Source organism: Sphaeramia orbicularis, chromosome 7 (genome assembly GCF_902148855.1).
Source record: "Sphaeramia orbicularis chromosome 7, fSphaOr1.1, whole genome shotgun sequence".
NCBI classification, from domain to species: Eukaryota; Metazoa; Chordata; class Actinopteri; order Kurtiformes; family Apogonidae; genus Sphaeramia; species Sphaeramia orbicularis.
The window spans coordinates 47576289-47597573 of record NC_043963.1 but is presented as its reverse complement, the minus strand read 5'-3'; the positions used below and the strand labels follow the sequence as shown (position 1 = coordinate 47597573).

The 21285-nt window shown below is 39.2% G+C and overlaps 1 protein-coding gene across 5 annotated transcripts in view; it reads left to right on the top strand.

Moving 5' to 3' along the window:
• tns2a (tensin 2a) overlaps positions 1-21285 on the top strand; it is a 77059-nt gene that overhangs the window by 19006 nt on the left and 36768 nt on the right. For all 5 annotated transcript variants that reach the window (XM_030139160.1, XM_030139158.1, XM_030139159.1 and 2 more), the window contains exons 2-3: positions 5826-5931; positions 6061-6098. In XM_030139160.1, coding sequence (XP_029995020.1) covers positions 5826-5931; positions 6061-6098 — 144 coding nt within the window. The remainder of the gene's footprint in view (positions 1-5825; positions 5932-6060; positions 6099-21285) is intronic.

Sequence of the window (21285 nt, the reverse complement as noted above, 5' to 3'; positions counted from 1 at the left end):
CCTGATTTTGGCCTCTTGAGGAATTTTTTGTTGTTCTTGCTGTCTATCAAGACTGTCATTTACTATCATTATTGTGGTCAAAATATCAGGATTCTTGCACCAAAACATAAGCGTGTAATGTAATCAAAGGATTTGTAGTGGTTCTTCTTATCATAGGCTGCTTCATATAAAATTACAGTAAGAAAATGAGTAATTGAAAATGTTGGTGTCCCATTATAGGCTCAGAGTTCCTCTAAGGACAAGACCAATCTGAAGCCTTTAAAGGTCCTTTAAATGTGTCCTCATTGACCATGTGCAGCCTCAGCTTAGATCTGAGTCCAGTGTCTTAGTCAGTACCACTCCCACACAATGCCAGGCATTGTCTAAATATCAACACTATTTTTAGACAGAAACAAGAGGGAAGGGATTTCCATTGGCACATATGTGTTACTGCACACAAATGGCTCTCTCTGTTTCTGTATTTGTTTTGACATTTGTATGCATAAATGTACTGTGTGTATGTGTCCTAGCCCTCCCTTATTCAATCCAGCTACTGTTCAGTGACGGCTGGCAGACGTGCACTGAGGAAGGGGAGGGATTTTTGGTTAGAAAGCATCTCTTTGACTCCTCAGACCTCTGCTTCCTTTTTCTGCCAGAAGGCTAAAAATATTAGAAAAAGGCCCTTCTTGTGCGTCGCAGCTGTTGTGAAGGAGGTGGGGTCTGTCCTGGTGGTACACGGACATGGAGACGGGAAAAGGAAAGGGAACGGTGTGTGTTTCCACTGATGGTCTGCAGGGATAACGTATGCATGTGAGTGAGTGTGTTGGACTGTTTCTTCAGGTCGCTGTTTACAGTCAGTGTCATCAGTTCGGTGGAAGTGGAGGCAGGTTCAGCCGGTGGGTGTTTGGAGCTGAAGGGTCACATGTGCTCTTTGGTGTCACGGTTTGTCCATCATTAACTTCTGCTGATGGGAGGTAGATGTGGTGTGTTTCTAAAAAAGAGAAAACTCTGAATTTTCTGAAAAATGTATACTCTCCCCTGTGTTTGAGCTCTTTGCTCTGGTCGATGATGTAACTTAACAGGACCAGCTTCTGCTACTGATGACTGACTAACACATGTTTTACTAGAGGAAAAGAGGAGGATGTTTTTCATCTATTACTGTGGTGACAGTAATTACTATCCTGGGGTCCGGGCCCAGCATCACAGGTTGTTTTTTAGCGCTCATACACTGAGAGTATTCCAGCTGTTTTCGTCTTCCTCTACTGTTGTAATCCTCCTGAACATTGTAAACCTTCACTGTTTTTCCACTGATGTACTCCCAAGTAGAGCTGTTTTTACAATATCAACATTTACAGTATTCTTTCAGTGATTCAAGTGCAAAAAATCTGAGTATATTTTCTATACCTAATGTTGGTGTTTGTGTTAAAATGCAAAGTTGTGTTGGTTTTCAGTGTGTACAGTTTGTCGGTCTTTACGGCAACAAAAGCTAAAATGCTGGTCAGTAAAAGAACACAAAGGAAGAGAGGAAAGACAAAGGAGATTACATTAGTTCACCTTGTGATGTGTTATCACTGTACTGGTATTTTTAGCCTGTTTAAGTTTTTTTGTTCTTCTTCAGGCACACACAGATAAAGGATTGTCTTGCAAATTATCAAGTATCACAGAATTGTTGGGTTTATGGCACTAACACACTCTATGTTTAACTCTGATTTGTGCTCCTATATAGAACAGTCGCTTCTCATTTCAAAATCACCTAACTTACAATTGATGTGTGGTATTGCCACACTAACTCTTACTGCTGGTAAAAGAAACTTATATAGTGACTTAATATTACAAGATCTGTGGAATGTCTAAGTGGGCAGCAGTCCTAACTGACACAGACACCCAACAATAACCTGTTAGCCTCTCTGAAGCGTTCTTAATTATAAGCTAGTACCTTTCTTCAAAAACACATAGTGTTGCTGCTTTTGATGGTTGACAGTGTACACACTGTAAAATGAGAAAGGAGTCAAATATGCTTAGTTTGACTAAGTTATATTTAGAAAAAGAGCTCGGTTTGCTGTAAATTCTTGTAGACTTCTTTGCATAAAACTTTGCTCTGGTGATAGTTTGGGTTTAGGTCAGTCAGAACGCATACATGATGTTGTAGTTAAATGTCATTTAAGAAGTTATAGATTTTCATTTAAATAGTTTCATCAGTTTTGCAGCAGTCCTTCTTACGTATTTATTATTATTTCATCATCACTTATTTGATTTATATTATATCTCATCTGTCTGCAGCCTGTTGTCTTTAACACTGACTAAATGCACAACGGTTTTTGCAGTTTCCTCAAGATTACCCTTCAGTCCCCTCACATGACCCACAGTGTAAAGCTTACATCAGTGTCAGTATGAGATTCAGTAGCTCAGTCTTGTATCGCTGTCTAACCATGATTGCCTGTGGTCGGATTATATAGTGGTCTTGATTGTGTCTGGAACAGGAAGAATGTTGCCAACCTCTGCTCTATGTGTTTATCTGTCAGCCCACATCACCACTGCGGTTACACTGACAGTAACTGGTTGCTTTTTTAAACTCACATGGGCCTCTGGTGGGCCATATACTCATACAAGCCCATACGCCCAACTGAGATTATTACATGAGTTCACTGCTGATGGCTGGGCTTCAGCTGCTTGTGTTTGGTGTTCGCTTCTCTTTGTGTGTGTCCAGGTCCATATCGTACATGCTTGGTCACAGGGCATGAAGGTCAAGGCAGAGCTAACAAGCAGAGAGAAGCTGAAGGAGTTGGACTGATCATGAGGCAGAGGAGGGTCAGGAGAGGGCAGAGCAAAAGGATGGGAGCCAAACCAAAGATTCATCAAAACAGGATCAAGACAAGATAACATCAAAGACTGATGAACCTTGTGGGGATTTATAGATTTGTTTCAGCAACATTTGGACATCAAAAAGTCTAAATGAGAATAGCATCCAACCCACCCACCCAGTCCACCTGCATCCAGGACTCTGAGTTGTACTGGGCCAGGTTTACAGCCCCCCCAACCCACCCACTCATCCAGTCCACCTCCATCCATGCTCTGTGATCTTAGTAGACTTGTACTGAAGCAGGTCTGCAGCCACCCAACCCACCCACCTAGTTCACCACCATCCATGCTCTGTGGTCTTAGTACACTTAAACTGGACCAGGTCTGCAGCCACCCAACCCACTCACCAGGTCCACCTCCATCCAGGACTTTGTGGTCTTAGTAGACTTGTGCTGGAGCAGGTCTGCAGCCACCTAACCCACCCCGCCACCCACCCAGTCCACCTCCATCCAGGGCTCTGTGGTCTTAGTACACTTGTACTGGAGCAGGTCTGCAGCCATCCAACACAGCTGGCAGCAGATGCCAGGCAGGCAGCTGTCCAAACACTGTCCAGTCTCTAGAACGGAGTCAGAGCTGCAGGATCATGGAAAAAGTGTGCAAACAGCCTCCTTTCTTTGTTACTAAGGAGGAAAGGCACATACACGGGAAACAAAAACCCCTTTATGTTCATGTATCAGTTTAATTATCCAGAGCTGTGGAAACAGGAGCAGCTTCAGAAACAACACCACACTCTTACAGACCACTGTTTTCTCTTGGTGATGATGCCAACGGTGTGTATGTGTTTCAGTCATATTTACACTTTGTTGAGTGACGCACATCCCCATGTACAGAATATCTGCCAGTAGGGCTGGGACAGGGCAGTCTGGGTAAAAGAACAGCTGACATCTGGGGAGTCACAGTCCATGACTGAATGACAGTTTTCTCACCTCTAATAGAATGTAGGCAAGTTATAACCAAAGTATAACAACTTTGTTATCTGGTTTCTGGAGGCTCAGACTGTGACCAGGGATTTGGCAAGAAGCTGCATTTTTTCATTATTTCGGATGGATACTATTTCAGTCTTTAGACCAGTGTTTCCCAAACTTAGGATCAGGACCCAAAGTAGATGTTAGACCTTTTGTAGTCCCAGTTTTAGAGAGGTACATCAATCCCCCAGTGACATATGATGTAACAGACATCATTTCACCCAGCAAACATGACAATGCTATAAAATATAAGTTAATTTTCCTAATTAAAACTGAAGAATTACATTGTTTTTTTTTCTCTACCCATTGAATTATAATTAACTGAGTCTGTTTCAGTTATTAACCTTATTGACATTTACCTTTTATTGATATGTTTCTCACCCCTTACAAGTTAAAACATCCAATGTTTTTACTGGAAAAATAAATCAGTCCATAATTTATTGTGTATTTGTATAAACTTTTTGTCTTTCAGTTGGTGGTCTGGTGGTTTCTCACTAATGTAACTTGCTAGAAGTGGTCACTGATGTTATTTTGCTTGATATCACCTTGTGCCCCAGCTGAGTAAAAATATTACAGGGCCAAAGTTTGGGTCCCGAGGAGAAGCCAAAGTTCTCCTCTGAGTCTCGAGGTGAATAAGTTTGGGAAACACTGATGTAGACAATAGCTTGAAGAAACCCAGAACAAATGTACTCATTTGTATAGTCAACACTAGTTTCCTAACTATACGTCATACGTTTCAGACCACTGCAGTGTTCCCATTAATTACCTAGACTGTGGTGGTCCAATTTTTCCCACTGGAGAGGGAACTAAATGTCTAATGTTGTGTTCTGCACCCTTGACTGGGCAAAGACTGTAAATCAGACGTACTGCACACGGGAGTTCAGAAGCCAGATCTGCAGTTAATGTTCACTGTCTGAAGTCATCATTCTATTTGTCATTATTTCTTCAGCAGCAGTAAAACACATTACGCAATCTCTGTAGGTAGGTAAGGACAAACCAAACACCGAAGAATAATAAGCTAGCTCTAAACTAAATACAGTTGCTGGCTTAGAAACATAATAATACAAACAATTTTTGAAATACACCAAACACAATGTTAGTCAGACCTTTTACAACAAATATGAGCTTCAGTAAGAACATTCTGACATCTGACAGATTCAGATTGTCTTGAACGTTAGGTTCTGGTTTCTCCAGTACAAGTGCTGCTTCTCAGCTTGACACTGCAAATACTCCTGTGCTCACATCTCCCCCAACCTTCCTTTTCCCTCATTCTCCAATTATGTATCCATGCATGAAAACATGCTAAGCAGTCACCTTCTTCAGTCTGTGTTCGTTAGCGTTCTCATGTTCAAAGTCATGCCCAGGGATCTGTGGATCTGATCCCATGTTGGGAAACAAAGAGGCACTGGGTGGGAAAAGCTACACACAAAATAACACGCTGAAGTATTCACATACAGACACACACTGACATAGAAGAACACAGGCAGGATGAGGGACACCTGTAGACTTACCATCCATTCTCTTTCAGTTGTTTAAGAAATACACTGACACATTTGCTCTTTTTATTTCCTCAAATCTTCACACTCACACAGAGGATTATATAGTTGGGCGGTAACTACAGGGATTATTACTGGAAGACAGTTACACAACTAGGACAGAAGTTCAGCTGGCAAAGGGAGTAAAGAATGGATGGAACCACAGTTAAACACACAACTGTGCATTCTGGCCTGTCTTACATACAGGTTAGATTTGACAACCTAAAGCTCTTGTCTGTATTACAGCCTAGTACCACCCAAGTCATTATCGTCTTACTGTACTTTATTTATTAGGTGTAGGTTTCTTTGTGTGTTCACCTTTCATCGTGTTAGACAGAAATCACCAACTTCTTGGATGAAAGTCAAACAAGGATTCTTGTTTGTAAGAACAGGCAGCCCTGCAGACAGCATGACCGTGTCTGGTCCTGTATCAGGTTTCTAACTGAGTGTAATCCTCCTTTTTCTTTGTTTGTGTGTGTGTTAACAGGCAGGTAAAGGAGAACCCCATGTCTTCAAGGAAAAGACTTTCAAGAAAAAGCGCCAGTGCAGCGTTTGCCGTCAGAACGTGGACAACGTGGGCTCCTTCTGCAGAGGTAAACGTCAAAGTCACATCTTAGGGTGTAAGCGTTAAACAAAGTTACTACGTAGGTTTCATCTTGTTTGTTTCCATATTTTGTAATATTTCCTTCTCCCTGCTGTTTCTCTTTTCTTATTTGCCGTAGTATGCAAGACAGCTACCCACAGGAAGTGTGAAGCCAAGGTAAGGACCAACTTTAGCCGGTAACGAAAGGCTGGGTCTAAAGCAGAGCTGGGGAGGGGTAAAGAATTAAACTCAGATTGTAGCACCTTGATGAATTCAAGAATGATTGACTTTTGATGATCAGATCTAAAGGTAACTGACCAAACAAAAGTGTATTTGGCCGGATCTGAGAAATTCATACACTAATTATAATAAACATTTCACATACATGTGAAAGATCTAGTTTTCTATGCTATCATAATATTCTCTAATAACACTTCAAAAATGCCATACAATAGTTGCTTTTCCATTGACCCTCAAATTGCGCAAATATAACTAACGCATAAAAAATGTACCTGATGGAAAAACGTCAATTTCGCCAAAAGTCTCATTTTTCGATTAAAAGTTTTTGCGCTGGCAAGAGGGGGTTTTTTGGGCATAGCGCAAGTAGTATATCACGCAACACTGCAATGGAAAGACCTTTTTTCGCAACTAGAGTCAGGTGAATTAAAAAAACGGATGTTGACAGACGTTACAACAAGCGAAGAAAAAGAAGAAACATGTCGCGGTATGTGTGGACACACCAGGAAACCCAATCATTTTTTAATTAAGCACGAGATAGAGGGGTAATATACAATAATAATGAATATATCTGTACATCAACACCATATTTATGTTCGTTGCCATGTTTATGGAGTGACTTCTTGTGTCATCTCGCGATAATAAATAAACAGATAGTCGCATTTGTGATTTAATTGAAAAACTGACATTACGCACTTCAGTTTTTTTGAGATTCAGTAAATATCGGTAAAGTTTTGCGCAGATGTCCAATGGAAAAGCGACTACTGAAACTTCATAAGTTAACAGATATTTGCAAACACAAAGCAGCAATTCTAATGTCTGAGAATATTACTATAATCCCACCCTCCCTTTCTTTTCTTTCTTTTTGTTTTTTGCCTAAAATGGCCCTAATACGCTTTTGAAGAAAACAGATTATTTCCCATGAACATAAGTAGGAATGCTTTCACATGAACTCATCAGTCCAATGACATGTGACGTGTCTCATTAAACAAAGTCAAAATACTTAAATTAGAGGTTTGTTTAAGTAATGCACACAGCCTTTTGTTTGTTTCTACATTAAGCAGACTTCAGAAGTAGCATGGATGGAAAGAAGAGTAAAAAACTCAGCTACATCTTTCCTGGGACAAGTTAAATGTGCAGTGTGTTACCATAGTGACAATAACCAACATGACCCTACGAAGCCAGGGTTAAGCACAAATACTGACCTGCTAATCTTACTTAACAAGTCAGACCCCTGGAAAACAGATGTCCTAAATACTGGTGTGACTGCACTGGGCACAAGATGAAATGGTGGAATTCTTATCGGACTGATGGTTTGTAGATTGTTACACAATCATGGTGTTCAAAGACACATGACAGTGGCACTATAAGGGCAGAAGTCCTGAGATTTCTCCTAATATGAAGGTTGCTCATGCATTCCTTCAAGCAAATGGAGCTGACAGCCTCAGACGGTGGCCTCTGTGAAAGGCGCATTGACGGAGGGATGGTGTGATGAATAAACAGAGGGATGCAGAGGGGCAGACCCTAACCCTGTGGGGGGGTAGAGGCCAAGGCTGGGCAGGAAACAGGTCCAGGAGAGGAAGCAGAGGGCCAAGGCATGTGGCAGAGACCAGGATAGGACAAGAGAGCCCTGAGGAGGAGTTCAGAAATGAAAGAAAGGCTTTGATAGGACGAAGGCAATAAAAAGATATAACACACCATCAGACTGTTCAGTACAACTTGTGATACGGGATGTCTTGTATCCTTTAGGTGGGGTTTCTTGTAGACATCCTCACCCTTACTTAAAAAGGTTTGATTAAGTATGCAGTTGATAGTGAGCTCATTGTTACATTGAAATAATATATAGTATAGCAACGTGACTGAAGGGCTATTGTATTCCAAAATGACTAATATCTCTCAAAATACTGCAAAACTGCAGCAGTCAGCTCTTTCCAGATTTTGTGTGAATCCTGAGACACACATTCACACATGCACACAGAGGCCACTTGGTTTTTATAATATAGATGTCTGTACGTGAAGAGAAACCAAGGAACAAACAAACAAAGGAAAAAGCAGCAATGTGTATTAATTCATTACATTTTGGTGTTGTTGGTTTCCATCAGGGCTGCTCGATTATAGAAAAAAAAAATAATCACGATTATTTTAGTAATAATTGAAATCACGATTATTAAAAACGATTATTTGTTAACCTTAAAGTTGTTTATTTTTTTCTTGCAAAGCAATGTAAAATATACTCTTTAAACATAAATGAAGCTTTTAACCACTAAAACAAAGTATGTTCACTTTTGTATGAAACAAAAAAATCTTTGAATGCAAATAAGTATACTGTAAATTCAAGTATGTTTCCTTTTGTAAATAAATAGTGCACTGTAATTAAACTGCTATAGACTTGCCATAGAACTGTAGCAATAAAAAAAAAAAAAAAACTCACGTAAAGTGCAAATTATAAATTCAAGTATGTTCAATGTAGTATGAAACAGTAAATTCAGTGGCGTGCCGTGAGGTTTCAGTTCAGGCCTTCTGTATACATCAGCCATCTAGAATACGCACGTTAGGGTTATACGGGTTAGGGTTAGGTTAATATGGGAGTTGCAGCGTAAAGAGATTCGGAGACTGAAGATTGCATTGCGGACAAAGTTGTTTTTATGCATTTTAGTTTTTCATAAGATTACGATAAAGGTTGCGGTGGTTAAACTTTAGATGGTTAAAAAGGTTTGTTGTGTTAGCGGTCGGTGCAGACACAACTACGAAACACTTTTTGCACGTGATGTGTTTTTGCTCTTCGTCTTCTTCATCAAACCCAAAGTGATTCCATACAATTGAATATGACTTGCCTTTTTTGTTTACCAAGCACTTCTGCTGCAATTCTCCTGCCATTTTTCCAGACCGCTAGGTACAACTTTCCTCTTGGGGTGGACCTGCCGGCTAGCTGGCAGCAGTAGCTTAGAGGGGGGCGGGGCAGAGCAGCTCATGGTAGCTTGCGTGCGCGTGAATTACAACAACTCAAAATTAATAATCGTTTTTTCTCGATTACATAATTTTTGTAATTGTTGCGTGTAATAATCGAAATCGTAATTGAATTTCGATTAACTGCACAGTTTCCATAGACTTACACTGTCTAACAATACTGTCAATCTTTAGGTTCCACTAAAAACATTTAGTCATTAAATGACTTTGTTACGCAGTGCTTGATGAAGTTACTTTGTTTTTGTTCACTGATTATGGTCATGTCTGGCTCCAAAAAGCCAACATGGTGACGGTCAAAATCACAGACTACGCCAAAAACATCACCTCAATGAGTGATGTCACGCGTCCTCTTTCCACTAATTATACACAGTCGACAGTTCAAGCTTAGCCGAGCTAACGTACACACACTGACTTCAATGTGCATGTCTATGTGTACAAATATTTGGACAAACATTCATAAATACATGTTTTAACAAAGTATTAACATTTGGCGACAGTATCATACAATATAGAATACAGAATACACTACATGTATCAATATTTTTTGTTCCACCCATAATATGTAATATACAGTATTATTCGTTAGTATTATAGGATTTATCTAGGAAACACTTTCATTCTCTTTGGATTTAGGAAACTATTATTTTCATATTCTTTTTCATATTTTACATGCAATAGATGTGTTGAATGAGAATGGCGTGGTAGTGTTTATTTACTTCAGTCACAATTAAATTGCTTTTAAAATCTTATTCCAGCAAGAAATCCCTCAAATTTGGAAGTAAGCAGATTGTGTAAGAGCAGCTTATCACACAAACAGATTTATTATTTGAGTTTCAGAGTGCATTGTTGAGCTTAGAAACAGCATTTGGGAACAATCTAACGTCAGGGTCCAACCACAGGCTATTCTGGTCCTTTTAACCATATTTGACAATCATCAAATGGGGTTGTGACAGTGTATGTTTCCAAGGACAAGGATGAACTTTGATCTTTTTAGTTGAGCATTGATAAAAAAAAAAACCTAATGCCTGTCCAAAACAGACAACAGGCGTCTCATAATTCAGTGAAACAGCTCCACATACTGATAACGATCTCGTAATATGATAAAGCTCTAAAGTATCGTTGTACAGAAAAGTTTAGTGGTCATTAATCCCAGAAATAGAAGCAGGATGTTGCGTGATGATGTGAGTGCAACTGTCTGATGTTTGGTAGTCAGACTGTGATATCCATCATTGTTGCACAGGAAGGGTGAGGTTGGATAAGGCAGGGTGTGGGGATACGGCTGTTCTGTCCATTCCAGCCTTTATCTACTACTGGATGATGGGGGATATTTTTGGCCAAATGGGGCTAAAGAATTTGACACTATAAATTTAGAAATGAGGGGTTGACTATAAGACTGGCAAACAGCTTCTCCCTCAGAGCAATCAATACACTGAACCCTGCAATAACCAACCACATGTAATAATCAACAATGTACAATAATGGAAAATCAATAATGTGTAATAATCATTATCAGCAATGTTCAATAATGGAAACTCACCAATGTGCAATAACTACTGTGCGTACCTGTCACTGTCCTCTGCATCTAAGAAGGTATGAATGTGTGAATGTGTTACTTGACGGAATGGGGGAGGGGCAAGGGGTGTGTTTTTTGTTTTGTTTTTTTTAGTTTTTTTAAATTTCGCGGTTTTTACTGTTTTTTTTTTAACCATTTAATACTATTTAAATATTTTGCATTGTGCATTTCTTTTTTTCTTTTTTTTTTACCCAAGAAGTACCATCTCAACAAAGCTCATCAGAATTTCATTGTGTATCCACTATGTATACAATAACAATAAAAGGAATCTTGACTCTGAGATATTTCTTTGATATACAATACAGATACAGATGTCAGCTGTCTCGTCATTTCCTCACTACTAATCTTGTTCATTATTCATAACCTTGTACTCCTGACTCATCCGTGAGTGTATTTACTGTGTGTGTGTGTGTGTGTGTGTGTTTGCATTTACGTACACACATACATCTGGAGGCCTCCCCTCTGTCATCTGGAAGCCATCTTGCTCTCGCCAGGCTTCTATTTACATCCCCGCCCGGGTAGTGTTGGCGAAAGCTCGGTGACAAATCATCTCATAACCTCATGGCCGGTATCCTGTAAATGTGTCTGCTCGAGTTCTCTGGAAGCCCCCTGTCCTTAAACGCCCATTCCACAAAGGATGATTGGTGATAACACTTTGACAATAGTTTGTAGCCTATACTCCCTCTCTGCACAGTTCTTTTTTTTTTTTTTTTTTGTTCTGTCACACTAGTTTTTACCCACAAGGTCAACCACCTCCAGCTGGCTCATCTCTATTGCATAAAAACACACAGAGACTCACTCACACAAACCAACCGAAGGCCATAAACAGTTTTATTTCAGCATGTTTTCTTCTCCGAGAACAGTTTCTCCTTATCTTTGATCCCAAGTGGAAAATTCAGTCCACAGAGAATTGGAGGGTGGGTAGGGGACTCTGGGGGAATGGGGGGTTGTGACAGGGGCCCCAGGGGGCAAAAAGATGGAGGAGGAGGATGGGAACAGTGGGAAGACGGAGGATTAAATAATGAAATGCAGCCTGTGACGCGTTGACCGGGCTGTCGGTCTAATTAGGCAAGAAGAGGCATTTCCGCCGGTCCGGGAAATGCCTCCCGTCCCCAGTCACACGGGAGAAGTCCACTAATGAAACCAAACTGTCCAAGAGGAGACGACTCATACCCTCTTAGCTGTGTGAACTTGGGGAGACCACTTTGCTTTGAGCTGTTTATTTTCTTTGGTGATTTTATTGGGTAAGCGTTGGACACAGGCTGCAGTAAAGCCAAACCCAGAAAACATAACCCCTGCTTCTCATAGTAGTTTGTTTTGGTCACTCTACCATTTTTGTCCAAAATAAAATACACACAACCGCTATCAGACAAACATATGGCCCGCGGGCCAAAAAAAGCCCTCCAGAGTGTTCAATCCGGTCCGCAGGATGAATTTACAAAGTACAAAGATTACACTGAAGATTTTAACAGTGAAGGGTGTCACTAGGTCTTAAAAAGTTCAGAATCAGAATACTTTATTTATCCCAGAGACAAATTATTGGGTGTTACAGTCAAGTATGTTTATTGGGGGTATATATATATATATATATATATATATATTCAAGTATAATAAAAAGTAGTAGGAAAGAAATTGTCAGTACAACAGAAAAAGAAAAAAAACATATTTATATACATGTATATATAAACCTCTAAACATACAAACATATAGCTCTGAATTTATATATATACCAAATATCTGTATTATAAAAGCCAAGTGGCCTCTCTGTGCGTGCGTGTGTGTGTGTGTGTCCAGGGAGTCACGAAAAATCCGGAAAGAGCTGACTGCTGCAGTTTGGTATACTTATGTATTTTTGGTTAAGGAAGACAGTAGCAAAAACGGCAAGTTGATAGGACCAATATTTGGGAAATATTAGTAATTTTGGAGTACAATAGCCTTACAATTACATTGCTATGGGTAGAATGCTTTGGCGGTGACTGCTGGACAAATGCGGTACAGCATGCACAAATACACTGCAGCATAAAAACTACCACATCTAGAACCTGTGGATCCCTGCTCTAGTACATAATAAAACACTCTATTAAGGCACAAAGTTAGAACAGCAATTTGTATATTATGTACCTGACAATATATTATCAATATGATAATTAAAGAAATATACATAATAAGTGTGCAAATATATAATTGTGTGTAATTATAATTATGTGGTTATAAGGTAGAGTTAGTCAGTCTGATGGCCACAGGCAAGAATGATTTCCTGTGTGGTTCAGTGGTGCATTTGGGTGGATTCAGTCTCACTGAATGTGCTCCTGTGACTGACCAGTACGTCGTGGACTTGTATTGATCATAAAGTTAAATGCTATATTTTTAAGTTCTAAATGCATGTTATTGAAATACTTTGTGTATTTGTAAATCCACTGTGATGTGGAAGTGGTAATACACATGCAAATAATAAGCTGAGACATAATACTGTTAAAACTTTGCTTATTTTTCTTAAGAAATTTCTTAAAAATTTGTTTTTGTTCTAAAACAAAGACAAAAAATTGTATTTGTCATTACTTATAAGTTATTATGCTAATAATGTTCTGGTCTGGTCCACTTGAGATTACGTCAGGTTGTATGTGTCCCCTGAACCAAAATGAGTTTGACACTACAGAGATAGATTGTCTCTAAAATAGTGTACATAATGCTACATAAAGTTCTAACTATGCAGGGATTCAGTGTCATTCTAATGGTGTTACCTGGTTTTAGGGATGGGTTTAGATTTTTCTAATATTCAAATAGTTGTTTTATGATATAAAAAAAAGAAAATAAAATTGTTCCGGAGACTACTGTCCTGTCTGGTAAATTTGCAGTATTTTCCTGTTTTAACACTAACACTTAAGGTCGTATCCATCACATACAGTAGAGACAACTCCTGGTGGCTGTTTATGACTTAGGATTGGATTAATTGTCCAACCACAGCCAAGTTTATTATTACACATTAATGTTCAGGATTGACATAACAATAGCACACATCAGTTTTTCCTGGGTTTCCAACTTGTCTTAGTGAAGCAAGTCTTGAAAAATTAACCCTATAAATGTTAGAGGTAACAACATTTAGCATAATTTAGCACATTCACCGTCACACAGGCTGCAGAAGTCCCTCTTAGCGTTTCCTGTTTCCTGTTCAGCCCATTGAACCTTTTTCTGCAGTTGACTACTATACTGTACTCACTACATTAACAGTGATTTACAGTCTGCTGCAAAATCTTTATTATACTGTATAGCTAATAACCTAGCTAATAACGTACAACTGACATCCTACTTGGTGTATGTCAGTGGCTGGCTTTAAAGGGTACGTGTGAATTTTCATTGTTAGCTATTTTGAAGATCATGTGTAATACTAGCGGTTCTGTCAGATGACTTATGATATAGCCCGTTGTCAAGTACATTAGAGTATTAAGTCACTGCTCCATCAGTCCGTCATGGTCAGTGACATGTTTCCTCCTTCACGTGCTGTTCCATCATCAGTAGTGACACAGACTCGTAGTATTGTCTGATTACCTGGGCTGTGATGGACTGGTCACGGACCCCCTGTAGCACACACCAGTCTAAGATGACGCATTATCGGCCAGTGCTGGGTCTTGTCTTTAGGACAGAGGTGGAGTGCAAAGCTTACGGCTGCACAAACAACAAGCACAAACACATGCTTTCCACTCAATCTCCCTCACTGACTGCTGCTTGTTTACTTGTACTCAGTTACCCGGAATCGATGACAGGTACGTCACTTACAGCCAACAATGGCTGCTCCCATAGTTTCTGCCCCCGCCCGTATTTCATGTAATAAAAAGGTCCAGTGTGATGCATTTGGGTGCTTCTATGAAACTGGGCATGGGGGCTTAAAATTCTAACCAGATGGAGACTAATGTTATGAAGCAAGTTTGGAAGCACTTTGAGTCTATTTTTAAAGTATTTACTGAGATAAAAGAGAAACGATTTTTCAGATAAAACACATTTTTATATTATTTTACATTATATTTAATACAAAAATCTGCATGTAACACTTTCAAAAGGACACAGAAGTTATGTGCTACTATTTTTTTTTTTTTTTTAATATCTGTTTATTCTCTCACAGGTACATTTTGTGAATTGAACTAATTATGCAAGGCAGAGTGTTTCACAAAAATAACTGCTGTAGCAAAATCCTTTGCAATTTATATGCATTTAACTGGGCAGGTTCTGCATGTAAATGCAAGTGGACACGATGAGTTACACGCAAAACCTGGAATGAGACCAAGATTCATGAAATACCTGCATGTCTGGATTAGAAAAACCCCTAGGACCATCAAATTTAACACAGTGTCTTTATTTATAGTGCTATATAAGACCATTTCAAGCCATGTTTTCAAGATAAAATGCAATGACACCTAGGTTGTTTTTCATGTCCCAATTTTGGTCCTATTTTTGGCCCCAATATTTCATTAAAAATTCATAAAGTTTGGGATGGCTCAGAGTAAGAGTATCATTTTTTTTGCATTTATCTGAGGTCATCATTGGGTACATCCTGGGGGGAAATATGTCTAAAATTCTCTTATATTATTGGGTCTAAAAAGCTGACGAAGTGCCAGGTACCAAAATGTACCCAGTTTCATAGAAGCACCCATTTATGGAGAATTTGTTTTCTGAATTTGCGCCTCTCTTGCTTATAAGTAATATACAAAGCACAATTAATGTCAAAGCATGACTAGTACAGGTGCACTTTAAGTGAAGTTCATACATTTCTGATTGTGCCATGGAAAATCCTGTATTCAAAATGTTAGCTGTTCAAGTGGTAAATTGTGTGAACATGACTGCAAAACAACAGTCTTGAAGCCAAAAGGGCATAATAAATCAATGATGCTGTAGAGAATATCAGCATTTTCTAAGACACAAAGCTAAGAAAGTTATAAGAAAAACTGTGTGTGACTAAAATGATAATATATTAACATAACATCCATGAATGGCACCATTTCTGAAAACATAAGTAAACTTGTGAACTTGAGGCTTCCAGAGAATTCCCTTTTACAAGGACATACCCTCTTCCCATGAACTTAGAAAACACTGAAGGCACCATATGCCCACTGTTCATGTGGTGAACATGTCTCATTGACTGTGGATACATGTGAACCATGTGAAATCACAAAGCTTCCAAATGGTCACAAATGACTTAATGGCTGACCGCTGACAAACCTTATTAAAGTGACTGATGGAATGAATGGACTAACAGACACTAATACAGTCCACTTTATAGGCCTGGCTGGAAAAACAGTTGAGTGTGATAAACCATTGTACAGATGGTGTGTGTCGGAAACGTAGAACCGTGTATCACAGTAATTACACTCCCTGTTTCCCTTCTGCATATCAGAATTCCTGCTTGTCAGTCCTCCTATCCGCTGAACATGTCCAAAGAAACATTTTACATGAGGTGTAGTTTGTGTGTGCTGTTAGGAAAAAGAGGATGTAAAATCAGGCGGAGATAGATGGAGTGGAAATAGGGAGGATGCAGAGGAGAGGAAGGGCAACTTCTCTAACGTAAAACCCTTTCATCAGGACACTTGTGGTTAGAATCCTGCTCCCTAGCATTTGTTCATGTTATTAACAAACATGCAGTATAGACGAAAAAGAGGAGGAGATGGAGCTCCTTTTTTGGAGCCTTTTTGCCTGAAGCCTTGGTACATATATTAGATTTCTGTCTTTTTTTAATGCGCTTACTAAAAGCAGTAAATTCACTTATTTTTCTCTGTTCAATATGTTCTTTAGACTTGCATTGACAGTAAAGCAAAGGAAGTGATGAGGAGATGGAATGATGGAGTAATGTTTTCCTAACATATAACTCAACATCGCAGCTGACCCAACAACCCATTCACCCGACAGATTTCCTTTGCAGTGGAAACCTCTTGCTTAATTCTTTTCCTTTCTGTAGCAGGGATGCTATTGTTACAACAGGAGTATGTCACTCAGGGCCAGCGTTGATGTTAAAACATGAGTTGTAAAGCATTTTTAAGGGATAAAGCTATTGGAATAACAAAGAAAAACAGCAGAGAGGTTCTAGGGTATAAGCTTTCGGTTTCTGTATTTGGGTTACACACACTTATAATGTACAGTAGATTAATGGGGTTTTACTGTAAGTGGCCGTAGGTGGTACAAGGCATCACACATATGTTGTTGGGGGGTTTAAATGACATCAATAGTAAGTAATCTCTGCTTAGCACTCTGTGGCCTAGAGCCCAGGCCTCTGGTTTCCCTCCTGAAGGCTGCAGTTCACCGAAAACTGCTGTACTTAGTGTGAGTCATTGTGGATAACAACCTCCAACTGAATCTTTTTTAACATTACAGCCATTATGACTGTCTCTACTGACTAAAGGAGTCACCACTTTATCACAGACAGCTGCGGTAATTGTCCAGATAGGCTGGCATGGTTTGAGTTAAAGCTGTGTGTGTGTGTGTGTGTGTGTGTGTGTGTGTGTGTGTGTGTGTGTGTGTGTGTGTGTGTGTGTGTGTGTGTGTGTGTGTGTGTGTGTGTGTGTGTGTGAGAGAGAGAGAGAGAGAGAGAGAGAGAAACAGGGAATGAACGAGTGAGTGAACGATGTTGATGAGCGTTAAGACCATAATCATGACAGTAAGCTTAGCCAAGCTGGGACTCGGCCAACCCGACCCTTTGGTGTGTATGTGTGCACCAGCAGGGGCATAAGTTTGGGTTTGGGCTGCCTTAAATATAACAGGAAGACAGCGTTTAGATTCCTCTAGTTGCAGGGATCTGAAATATCGGCACTCATACTGATGCAGGGTATGAATCACAGATTTTAGTGATATCCATAGCAACTATTTGACCTGGCTTATAAACTGGAGTACATACACACAATGACAATTACAAAAAGCTAAAACTTAGTTCATGTACAACTGGAGTTGGAAGAAAGATTGAGAAATCCTGGAAATGAATTGATATGAGCCTTGTTTACACATCATTGTCAGACGCAGACTCAGTTTTATTGTCATTAGATCACAGACAGGATCAGAACAAACACACTTTCCCAGGTCTCAGTGTGCAGCATGAATGACCAGGATAAAAAAAAAAATAGACAACAATAGAAAAAATGGATAGATATATTGATTCATTCATTTATTTTTAAAATGGGACAGTTCATAGTAGTGAACATTTACATGTAAATAACAGAGATTATAGCCATACGGCTGACTTCCATCTAGAGTCTCATAGATAAAAAATAGGTAAAAACAATAGAATAGAATAAAAACTACTATAAAACCCACTAAAATAAATATAAAAACTTCTGAATGTGTACAGTATTGCACAACATGCAGTAGCACATTGTGCCAAGTGTATTTAAAGCCAACTTTTGAAATACTGCAAAAAAGAAAAACACTCATTAGACTTGTATCATGCATAGCCAGTACATAAAAAATGAACAAACTATTTTGGCAATAATCATCTCGTTTTTGCCCATATTTTGACAAGTGGGTGGAGCTGGGGAAGGGTAAGGGTGAAACTCACAAAGGTAACACTAACTTTTCTGTCCCCTAAAGAGAATTCCTTTTTACATCATTGTACACTTACAGTAACACATGATAAAACCCGTGATGACATACACTGACACACATCTATGCACATTGAATTCATTTTCTGTCAGGTGCTGTGGCTGCAGGGGTTCATATTTTCCTATAGAGTGTTCTGTTCTGATCTCACAGTTCAGTCTAGTGGAGCCGACCAGCACCAGCACCAGCAAATACTCATCCATATGATAAATACACACAGTGGTGTCTGATAACAGCGGCTTCTGTTTTGGTTAGTGTATGTTCACAATAGATAACTAACTCATAAACCAAATAATGCAACATGAATCCCATGATCTACTGACTTTAGAAGTTACCAACAAACTTCATGACAGAATGTTCTGACAGTAAAATTAGCAGTAGAGAACAAAACCTTTTAAACCATAAAGACCCAGTGTTATTTTTGTGGCAGTTCCCAATTTAATTTTTCTTTCTATTTAACATCCTTATGATATTTCCCACCATTTATAATAATATTATCCTCTGTATTTTTCATTTTTCACCGTAAATCATGTATTTTCCTATATTTAGTTTCCTGTATTTAAAGGTTAATTCAAAGGTTAATATATCAAAACAGAGAAAACTGAAGAAAAAGTGACTTCTTTAACAATGATATCATTAACTGAACATAAACCAAGTGTCTCCATCCACTGTCATTGATCCAACTCCATGGGTTTTACTGGCAATGTTGTAGAAGATGACAGTGTGTCCACCGTAACTACAGAGCTTCTGAATGTCCAAATGGGTCATATCTGATGACCATGAAAAGATGACAAACTGTATTTTACACCAATTATTTATATGTATTGATAGGATTAGTGGATCAACAAGTATTAAACAGTTTAGATCAGTAGATGCTTTTGGCCGCTGATCGATTTTCTGGGTCTTTTGGGTTAAACAGACAGGGGGTCTGAAGGGTTTGACTTGGTTCTGGAAGCAGACGTGGCCTTTCAAAGAACTGCAGGCTGTGGCGCTGTGGTGTTGGCTTCATCCTTCAGCCCAAGTTTGGCTTTTGCTTTGGTTGATTGAATATTCTTGGCCTTGTGTTGTCAGAAAGTGATGCAACATAGTATATTGTTAACAACTGCTATGAGGTTAGCTCTGAGAAGCTGGCTGTGTGTTTTTGTAGTTATTTATTTTACAGCAAATATGGCATGTTTTAACCAATCCTACTACCAAAATAGCCCTTTTTTTGTCAATTTTGCTGATTCATTAACCTTTGCTCATACAGTTCTTCAAAATATGCACAAAAATGCTTTGATAGAAACAAAACTATTGATATGACTGTCTCTTTGTCAACTCTTAAGAAAAATTGAGAATTCCTGCCTTTGTGTCTTCTTATTACTTGTTTTTCTTTCATACGGTAAAAAACAACTTCTGAGCAACAGCGAAGACTTCACCACAAGGCCGTCTTTGTTGTGCTGTCGTGTTTTGAGGATGATGGACCCTTGAGCATTTTGTTGACAATAGACAATGACTGTCTGAAATATGTGAATGCATTTTTTCAAATATGATAACCACTGTTTAAGCTGAAGGGTGGTACGATTATAGACAAGGAAGGCATGGCGCCCATTGTTCAGTCCATTTGGGATTGCGTCTGTGGCCGTTATCTGTGGTGTCACATCTGGATGAAAGGCAGATGCAGCTGAAGGCAGATCTGTAATAACGCTTTATGTTGGTTAGTTCACAAGAGATTCTTTCCATTGTTGGTCTCTGCCAATCTAATCCTAGTGAATGTCCTCCTGCTTTGTTTATTTACCCTTGTTTATTTTTGTCGGGCTTTAAGTTCTCAGCCCTTGTTTAGATGGTAAAGACCAGTGGATGACTCTTTTGCATTTTATTGAATGTGTTTTGGCTCTCTCCATGCACATGCACCTAGAAACCCTCTCTCTGAGTACATTCCTGTTTGTGTTTTCCATCTGCTTAACTTTGTGAGTACATTTCAGCATGTTTGTGTTGACCCTCTGCTCCATAACAGGGAATTGCTTCCCACTCGGTCATTAAATCTCCACCACAGAGACCCATGTGACCTGCAATATCTTCGGCCTCCCTCTCAGCTGCTCAGAGAGGGAACCAAACAATTGAAAGACAGAGACCCCTTTCTTTCCTCTCGGTGTCATAAGAAAGTGTGGGAACAAGAGACAAAGCATGAGAGGGAAACATGTGCTGAACAGTGAGAAAATGTTTCAAAACTGGCAAGAAAGAAAACACACCAAGGCTTTGTTAGCTGGCCTCACTTATAGAAAGGCATAAAAGGGTCATATGAGAGTCAGTAGTCACCCACAGGTGTTATTTTTACTTAGGAGACTTTGTGGACTGCAGGTTTCTCTTTCTGGTTTTCTCATGAAGTTCACCTTGTCATGATTAAGAGGCATTAGACATGTAGGGTGCATTTGAAGGTTATACAGCGAAGCCAGGTAATTCTCCAAACTGCTATAAAACCACTTATGCAGGTTTGTTCCTGAAATGGACCACCTGTGTTTTGAACTCCCACACATGCATAAAATAGGTTTTTAAAAGTCACGTAAACCCAGACAGTCCTTTATCGTAGCCGTGTGAACAAGCTGTCAATGGCAGAAGTCCTGCAGAAAATGTGCTTTGTTGTTTATGTTATAACAGGAATGAAAACATAAATTATACAATCGTCTGCATATAGCATAATAAATAAATTCATGAACAGTTGCTCTTTGCCCACCCAGAAGCAGCATAGGAAGTGGGCAAGTTCATTGGATCTATTTCATCTGGAGAATGCCAAGTGGTCCCTGCTTCTAAATTGATTTAAAAAAAAACAAAAAACCATCTGAATGGTATACAGAGCACGGGGGCAAGAGCAAAGGTAGTATTTTCCGCCCACATATAGCTGTAAAAGCTTTGGTCAACAGGTGGATGCAGGTGAAATTGTGTGAAAATGTACCAGATTCTGACAAGTCCTGCAACAAACACACTTCATTTTAAGTAAATGAGTATTAATAACCCTGCTTCCCTCCCTCCTTTTTT